At 39.3% G+C, this 9,386-nt stretch overlaps 1 protein-coding gene across 2 annotated transcripts in view; it reads left to right on the top strand.

The window, feature by feature from the left end:
* Positions 1-8,998, top strand: part of Fam204a (family with sequence similarity 204 member A) — a 31,712-nt gene extending 22,714 nt beyond the window's left edge. For both annotated transcript variants that reach the window (XM_013348114.1, XM_026781686.1), the window contains exons 7-8: positions 7,586-7,692; positions 8,405-8,998. In XM_013348114.1, the coding sequence (XP_013203568.1) occupies positions 7,586-7,692; positions 8,405-8,456 (159 nt within the window). In that variant the 3' untranslated portion in view covers positions 8,457-8,998. The remainder of the gene's footprint in view (positions 1-7,585; positions 7,693-8,404) is intronic.
* Positions 8,999-9,386: the final 388 nt, after the last annotated feature.

The raw sequence follows: 9,386 nt of genomic DNA, 5'->3' as shown, positions 1-9,386 counted from the left end.
TTGAACGGCATATTCCAGTTAACCATTATAGAAACGTATTGAACGGCATATTCCAGTTAACCATTATAGAAACGTGTTGCTGGGACATCTAGTGCTGCTGAAGACAGGCAGATTCTTTCTGTACTTATAAATATTGTGATTTCTGGTGTGTGAAGAGTGAGTAAAAAGAGCACAGTACAGATTTTTTACATATATTTATATATGTATATGTATACACACATATAAAGAGTAAATGTCATGTCTTTATTCCAACCACTATTTTATGTTTATGGAAAGGAGATGTTGCAGCTAGCAGGAGTGTGTTTGACAAATGCTGCCAACCATGAGTTTTCTCTAAAAACAGATGGTAGGTTTTACTTACAGTCATTTTGTGTGGATATCTGCAGACTTTGGCAAAATATGTTTTATCTTTTAATACTATTCTGCCTTCCAGTCCTGGTGTTTTCTTGATCGACTTCTCTTTTTAATAGTAAGAACAGCTTAGTGCCGTTTTCTTTGTGGTGTTTTACTGGAGGATTGACAGTAGGCAAGGATGGGGCACTGGGGAGGAAAAGCCCTCTCAGGTAGTGGGCTGTTGCTAGGCAGCTCCACCAGCCCCTGAGGAGATGGACACTCTCTCCTGGAGGCCGGCTGTGCCTGCTGAGGATCGTCCAGGACTGACTCCTTTTCTTTATCTTTGGTCCTCTCAGTGCTTTTTAATTCGGACATTTCTCCCTGTTTTCCTCTTGTCTGCACATACTTGTGGGGTTTTAACATGGTAGTTTTAATCTTTTTAAAGACTTATTCTCCCTAACTCTAACAAGTTGTTTGTTACATGTAGAGGAACACGGTGCATGGATAAGCTTCTCCGACCACATGAGAGAAGGCCTGGGTGAATTCCTTTACATCTAGTTTAAAGACGTTTTCTTCCCATAAAGACCCTGCAGCTTCGAAGTCGAAGCGAGTTGGCCTCAGAAAAGTAAAATTGGTGTTTAGCGAAGGGCATCCCTCTGTGGTTTCCAGGTGTGCGCATTCGAATCTCATTGCTTTGTGAAGGTTTCTTTTAACCTCTGGGGTCTGGCTGGGTACTCACCTTGAATGGCTTTCCTTATGCGCTGTCTTAATTATGTTTATCTGTGCTTTTAACTAACCTTAAAAAAAGATTTCAGTTGTTACAAGTCTAATTAAAGAGACAGACAAAGCACAGTTTATACTGTAGATTTTTTTTCTGCAGTTCAATTAATCAGCATGTTTTCTCTTTTAATTAAAACCATTTTAGTAAATTAAAGCCCACAGCAAAACACATATATAATTTGTTTGTAATTAGCTCTTAATTGGTGGTAGTTGAAGCTTAGCACCCTTGGTTTCTTTCTTCATGATTGCCATTTTATTAGCAGCCAGTCATTAATTAATCTTTTTCTAATTAGCTTATAAAACTGTTGATGGCACATTATTGTAAATGTGATTTTAAGTTCAAAGCTTGTTAATAGGCTTTCTTACTTAGAAGAACAGAGATAAAGAAATTGCTGAAAACAGTACTACAGTTCTTTCAAAAAAACTGTCTTTCTTATGGGGCTGTGTAAAGCATCTAACAGCTTATGGTTAATTTTTTAATGCTTTTTCCCCTTTATGAATGAAATAAATTGTTTGAATACAAATGTCAGTATCCAGGAGTAATTTCAGCAATGTAATGTCTTTTTCTTCTGCTTTGGAATATTGTAATCTAGGTATAATTTGAAGTTATTAAAAATGGGCATTATGTAAACTATTTCACTATTAAATCAGAGTGTATGGATCATATTATATGTGTATATGTGCATCTATCTTCCTAGTATGTTTTAAATCAGTGTTGCTGGTTATGCATTGAAGTAAGCTGGCAGGACTTTTAGGTATGTATCCGTATGTATCAGGTTGTGCATCTAGACACTAATGTGATATACAAACATAGACAAACATGTCAGCCTGTGTATGCACACACTTCAAGTTAACATTGAAACAAGATGCCAGTGATACAAAGAAAAGATCTTGATTGAAAATTCAGTTAACGATGAGCTGTGTAGGCTGTTGTCAGAACACTGGCATCCCAGGTGTAACCATAGAAAGACCAGTGTAACATTTACTGTGTCAGATGCCACCTTAAGCAGGGGTTTGCCTGAAACTCATTAGCCTTGTTACATCCTTTCTTGAAATACAGTGGCATCCTGAGTTCTTTCTAAAAATCAATTATTGCAAAGTTTTGAAACTTAAGTTTTAAAACACAACAGAACTGACCATTGGAAATGCTCTTGAACTTTGTGTGTTACTTCAACTTTGACTGTTTCTGTGCTTGTTTCTCAGAAGGCATTTTATGATGGCATGTGAGAGACACTAGAAAGGGATAGCTGACAAGGAAAAAATTAAAAATTGGATAAAAAGTAAATGAATAATGTCATATTACTAAAAAGATGAGAGGCTAATTTGTGCCGACTTTTTGCTAATTTTGTTCAAGCTTCAAAATGAGGAGCTGTCACCCGTTCTGTGTAGCGCTGATGACAGTGCCAATGATCCATGAAATAAGCTGCCGCTGGCTTTGTTCTGATAAGAATGAACAAATCTGCACAATGTTCGGCTCCCAGAATCTCATTTTCATACTTGCATGCAGGCTAAAAGAAATAAGCTGTTTGCAGGCTTGATTAATCAGACATTGGAGGGTTTTTTGTCTCTTTGATCTCTTTCGTCTCCTAGGTAACTTGCTTGACATTAATGTTGAGCTTGACTAAAGACAATCAGGAATTGTCGGCCAAACTGATATAAAAATTAAAGACCTTAACACTTTAAGTACTCCAGTAATGGTTCCGCTTTACTTCAGAAAACATCTGTTTTCATTTAATTAAAGAACAAAAGAGAACGGCATAAATATTTTTCATAGAGACCTATTATTCTATAAAAAGTTAAAGTATGATAATTGGTATTTTTAAATAAGTGCCTTGAAAGTGTTCAAAAGGGAGGAAAACTTCATAACTCTGTTACAAGCTAGTAATTTTGAGATGACTAAAATATTTTATAAAATGGATAAGCAGTTCGTAGCTGTGCTAGATTAAGCTGTTGGAATCAGATGCTTCAAAAGATTATCAGGAAACTTTATGAGAACATTTGTAAGAGGAACTAACTTTATTTTGAAGTTTTGTTTTTTTTTTTTTGAAACCTGCAGTGTGTTTATAAGGATGTGCCATCATATCTGTTTTACGACCCAATATGGTTTACACACACTGAACCTGTAAAATTGAAAGGAATTAAAAAAATGTCGTGGTGCATTTGCTTGAGGTTGTGCAGGCGCTTTTACAAATCTTCCAAGTGGCTGTAAAGATGAATGCCTCAAGGGTCCAGCCAGGGCCCTGCTTTTCCAACCAGCTAAAGCCCTTATCTTAAATCCAAGCAAAGTACCATTAATCTTTTTGAAAGACCTTTTATGGCTTTTAATATATCCCAAATTAGAACATTTTACACCCTTGGTTCCTGAAATATGGTGATAAAAAGCCTTTAGAGCTTAATTTTCCTTACCGCATGCTCCGACCAATTTGCAGTTCTTTGTGATAATGTTTAGACACCTTAATTAAAATGCAGCAAAATATTGGATGTTCTATATGGAAAATGCTGATACTTTGGCTACACATACAAGAAATCCTGTATGTATTTTTATTCATTAAAAATGTCTTCTTACATTGTGTTACTATAGTTATCTGATGACCCCGAACTGTTTTTTTTTAATTCACTTTTTTTATTTAATATAAAAGCCATTGACCAAGCTTTTGGGATGTTTACATTGGGCAGGAAGATGCATTTTTCTTGTATAGAGGTGAAAGGGTGATTCCTGTCTGCCTGTCTTGTTTGTTGTAGAAATACAGCACAGTATCCTTTTATATTCTGAAACTCGGGTTTGACATCTCGACTGAAAAATACATTTTTTTCTCAACTACCTCTTCATGGAAGGCCTTATTATCTTTTTGTATTTCCAGATATTCTTGTTCCATTTCTTTCACAAGAAATAAGTGAAACATATTCACTTAAGCATTCAAAAGTCAAAAACTACTATGGATTTTCATCATTACAAACTGTAAATTTTTTCTGTAAAAATACCTTGTTTTAATGTTTATTAATTGAAGAACATTATATTTAACCTGGGCTATGGTCTAAAGCAGGTAGATACTATGTCCTTATAGGAACATTGTCTGAAAGTGCTCCTATAAACCTGGTAGTTTATTTAGTTCACAAAGTGATGGAGCCCACTCTGCAGTTTAAGAATTCTTAAAAGTTTATACTGTGTTTTGATAGTGGCCTCTATAACTTTGCAATGAAGCTGGTGGTTCTAGGTTTGGTTTTATTTTTAGCTTTGCAGCAATTCTGGAAGCATTTCTATTTGGCTGTGGTAGGGTAGAGAGTCTGTCCATGGTGCTCCTTGGTTTGTCTGTCTTATATCTGGGGAACTCAAAGGAGAAACTTTAGTAAATTAAAAATATAGAAATGTAATTTGACATTACAACAGTTTGGGAAAACAACTTTCACTCGTGGTAATGGTGGATAGCAAATATGGTTCACATTGTATTGTTTCTTACCCAAGGGAGAGGGATGAGTTTAAATATAATAAAAAGTAGCCGAGAGGTAAATTGGACTTTGACCTGGGGGGGTTGGTAAACTGTATCATGCATCATTCTTTTATTTAGTTTGTATTAAATGGAATGGAATCAGCAGAGAAATACAGATATTCAGGGAATGAAGCAGGAAAGAGGTTAAGTCATCCATGTGAATCTTGGCATCTTTCTGTACATCTTAAACTTAGGTTACAAGCTGCTCTTTGTGACAGAAGATAGCTTCTTAGGTCCACTTAATGCTCCCGCTGTGTCGTCCATTTTGCTCCCACACTGCCCACTCCCCTTGCATTTAGCTGCACCTTTGTGATTAACTCTGATGAGAAACACCTGTGCTACTTTATGAGCCCCTAAGAGACCCTCCAGGTCTGCCACATAAGGAGATACGAGATGTATGTTCTCAGAGTTAAACTGAAACAAAAAGTTATTGATATTTAGGGATTTGTTTGATACTCCACTAACCTGAGCAGCAGGTTCTAACTTAATTTCTTTCCATTTATGACAGTAAACAGATTTTCAGTGGATGGGAATTCCATCTTAGTGGAAAGTGATGCCACCACACTTTCTCTGAGCTTCTTGCTGAGGTGTAGTGATGCTCAGCCTCATGATTAGTCTGTTTAAATCTCAGTCTCCCTCCCTCCCTCCCTTTCCCCCTCTGTGTGTGTGTGTGTGTGTGTGTGTGTGTGTGTGTGTGTGTGTGTGTACATACATATATACTATGGATGGTTTGGGTGTAAAGAGAGAATCATCTCTTTTTTGAGACAGGGTGTCTTGTGTCATGGTCCTCTGCCCTATCCTGCCCTGCCCAGCTTCTGGGGATTCTCCCGCCTCTGCCTCCCATATTCCTCATACAAATTAGAATTACAGATGCATTTGCTATCATGCCTGGATTTATGATAGGGGGTGTCCAGGTATTCAAATTCATGTCCTCACACTTGTATGGCAAGTATTTTACCTATGGAACCGTCTCCCTGCCTAGTTCTTTGCCTTTTGGGGGGGGGGGCAGTGTGAGAGTCCTATGTGGTTTAGTGCTGTGTCTCCAGTGGCTGGCAGGAGCAAGCGCCTGTGCCTTCATAGAGGTTAGGAGTAAATGTTCTTGTACAGTTGTACAGCTAGCATTGGTTTGGATTTTGAGAAGATATTGAGGTTACTTTGCCTTCTCAAATTTATGTGGGATTCCCCTCTGTATGCTGTGAATACCACTGGTTAATAAAGAAACTGTTTTGAGCCTATAGCAGAGCAGGGCAGAACAGAGCTAGGCCGGGAAAACTAAACTGAATGCTGGGAGAAGGAAGCCATGGAGCTGACGCCAGAGACATATGCCCAAACCTTGCCAATAGGTCACAGCCACATAGTTATACACAGATTAATAGAGATGGGTTACTTTAGGATATGAGTTAGCCAGAAATATGCTTAAGCTATTGGCCTAACAGTATTGCAAATAATATGGTTTCTGTGTAATTATTTTGGGAGTCTGGGCAGCCAGGGAATGAACAAGCAGCCTCCTACAACATCAAGTGGATATTTGGATTCTGCTTGGTCCTTTCCATGGCTGTAATGCTGGTAACCATGTCAACACCTTAGTGTGACTGTTACTTTCTTCCATTGAGAGAGAAAAGAGAATGTGTGTTTCCTTCCTGCACTGAAAAGCCAGGTCTGTTTGTCTCAAGTTTGTAAATTCCAGAGATCTTGATTACCCCTTTTTTGTTTTCCCCAAGAACATCTGAGAGATGGGCCAAGCATTACAGACTTCATCTGCCCAAGTTTACTTCTTGTGCGTGAACTCTTCACTTCCAACCGTGCCTTACTAGACTCCCAGCCAGGCAATTCTCTAAAACTCAGATTTTGATAGGCTAATTTGAATGGCTTCCTGTGTTTCTTCTCCGCAAGTCTGCCTGTCTCCTAATATGTGCTTAGTTGGATGAAGGAATAGGAATGCCAAGAAACATCAGAAAGATCGAAAGCCTTCATTGATTTAAAGCTTCCTTTGTTTTTGAGGCAGAGTCTAGCTATGCAGCCCTGCCTGAGCGGCCTGGTGTTGATTACTGCAGCACAGCTTTGCTTCCCTGGGCAGCGTCCCTTTGCCTGGGATTCCAGGTGTATCCCACTATCCCACCTGCCCTCACCTTGATTCTTCGTGGATCTGAGTCATGCATATGGATGCATAGTTTACATACCCCCTGAAAGTTGCATACTGGCATTGCTGCTCTGGAGATGCTTCCTGGGAAATACTTTGCAGTGTAGCAAGTGCTAGAGAAATACAGAGGCAAGAACTTAACAGGCTGAGCTAGAGAAGACATCTGGATTGGGGTTCACGTTAAATGAATCTTTTAGGGCCAGCAGTTAGCAGCCAGGGAAGCACGAACAGGGCTGCTGCCCAGGACACAGCTAGGTCCTGGAGTTCAGCTTCTTTACTTTCTGATTCCCCTTATATTCTTTTCTCTCTCAGAGACTTAAAAGCTGTTGCCCATCATGCAGAGTGCATTTATGAAGTAGTAATTAGCTTCCCCATGTTTCATTAATCCCATCTGTGGCTGCCAATCAGAGCTTCTGATCAGCATGAGATAACTTGTGTGACCATACTGAGTTGCTATAATTCTAGCCCAGAGCAAAGAAAGTTGATGTCTCTGTCAGTCTGTTTGCAGCCTTATCAGGGAAAATTCCTGTTCAGCCTACAGAATTGCTGGAATAGCTTGAAGGGCCTCATTACTACCTTTGTGGACCCTCAAAGGGTCTGAGTTTGGGAAGGATTCATCCAGGGGATGGATGGTGTAACTGCAGTAGAGGACTTGAGTGGTGAAGGGCAGGAGAAGCCATGTTTGTGTTGGTTATGCTTTGTCAGGGGCCCAAGTGTAGCATCTCTTCTTTTCAGTCACAGCTCTTGAACTATGTGTGCCCAAGTTTTTGTACTATTGTAATTCCTACATTAGTTAGGACATTTCTTTTTACATTTTTCCCCCTTTTTTTTCCATAATTCTTAGCTTGGTGTAAAAATTGCCAAAGCAATTGCCTGCCACAAGTTTGTTAAAGCCAAAAAGGAGGTTGAAAACTCACAGGCTGCTCGAAAGAAGAAGAAACTGGCATGGGGGTAAGTTCACTTTGTCCTGGGTGGATCAGATGGCTCAGCTGTTAGGAAGACTAGGGTTCAATTCCAAGCACACACATGGTGACTCAACAACTGTGCAATTCAAGGGATTTGAGGCCCTCTTCTGGTTTCTGGGGACCAGGCGTGCATATGGTACACAGACATATATGCAGGCAGAACACTCAGACATGCAACATATAATAATGTTTAAAAATTGAAGAAAAAAAAAAGTCACGGTTCTATTTACTTGGTAGGAATTGCCGAAAGTCTACTTATCCATTGAACCCAGTTTGTTGTATGTGTCAGTAGAATGAGTGTGTGGTTATTACGAGGAGGGAGCTCCCCAGCCTGTGGGGTTATAGCGGGGAGGGATCTCCTCAGCCTGTGGGGTTATTACGGGGAAGGATCTCCTCATCCTGTGGGGTTATTACGGGGAGGGATCTCCTCAGCCTATGGGGTTATTACGGGGAGGGATCTCCTCAGCCTATGGGGTTATTATGGGGAAGGATCTCCTCAGCCTGTGGGGTTATAGTGGAGAGGGAGCTCCCCAGCCTGTGCAGTTATTACGGGGAGGGATCTCCTCAGCCTGTGGGGTTATAGCGGGGAGGCGTCTCCTCAGCCTGTGGTAGTTGTGAAATTGCAGTGCTTTGGTCACTTACCAAACAAGTTATTTTATTTTAGAAATAAATTGAGATTTTTATGCTCCTCGTTTTAGGTTTGAAGCAAAGAAGAGATGGGAAACTAAAAGCAACATGGGATATATGTAGCCTCGCAGAGTTCTTCAGGATGTTCATTGAGAAACTGACTGGCCTGCTTCATTTACCAAAAATATTTTCCTGCTTAGGTTTAAAATGTCAGAAAATTGATAAGGGTAGAAAAAGATAAGCCTAAAACTTGGGAGCTGATAATAAATTCTTTTCATTCTTTTTTCTAGAAAGTTTGTAAAGGAAATGAGCATTTTTATATTTGTGTAAGAAATTTTAACCATATGTACAAGATGGGAAGAGTTTTATTTATTTGTATAAACCCACAGTTTAAAATCAATTTTGTGTTTCTTCTGTTAGGTCTAGCATAGCCTCTGAGGTCCTTGTACTTCCATAGCTATTCTTAACATGACTTACTTTTTCTAGAATTGTGTTTTTCAGATTGGCTTTTGTTTATAATAGATTAGTCATAAATATAAAAATTCTCTATTGTTAATGACTTTACCAGTGTCTTTAACTACTTCAGTAGTATAAGAATAATTATTGATTCTTTATGGAGGCAGTAGAATTCTTATTTTGTAGTCACATAGTAAAAGCAATTGATTAATTTTTGTGTAATGTCAGTGGGCATAATTACAGTAAAATGGTAAAAGCAACACATAGACAGAAGGACCTCCCACTCCAGTAAAAAGTGGACATAACATCTCTGGAGCCGGGTGGTGGTGGCGCACGCCTTTAATCCCAGCACTCGGGAGGCAGAGGCAGGTGGATCTCTGTGAGTTCGAGACCAGCCTGGTCTACAAAGGCAATTCTTGGACAGCCTCCAAAGTTACAGAGAGAAATCCTGTCTCAAAAAACAAAAACAAAACAACAAAAAAGACCAAAAGCACATGAGATGAAGACCACAAAGATCCAGATTTTGTTGGGGAAAGGAAGGTTTATCTATTCACTTGCTCGTTCACCCACCCACTCACCCACCCACCCACCTACCAG

Source organism: Microtus ochrogaster, chromosome 8, assembly GCF_000317375.1.
Source record: "Microtus ochrogaster isolate Prairie Vole_2 chromosome 8, MicOch1.0, whole genome shotgun sequence".
NCBI lineage: Eukaryota > Metazoa > Chordata > Mammalia > Rodentia > Cricetidae > Microtus > Microtus ochrogaster.
Note: the sequence above shows the minus strand (reverse complement) of the source record. Positions and strands in the feature narration are given on the sequence as shown.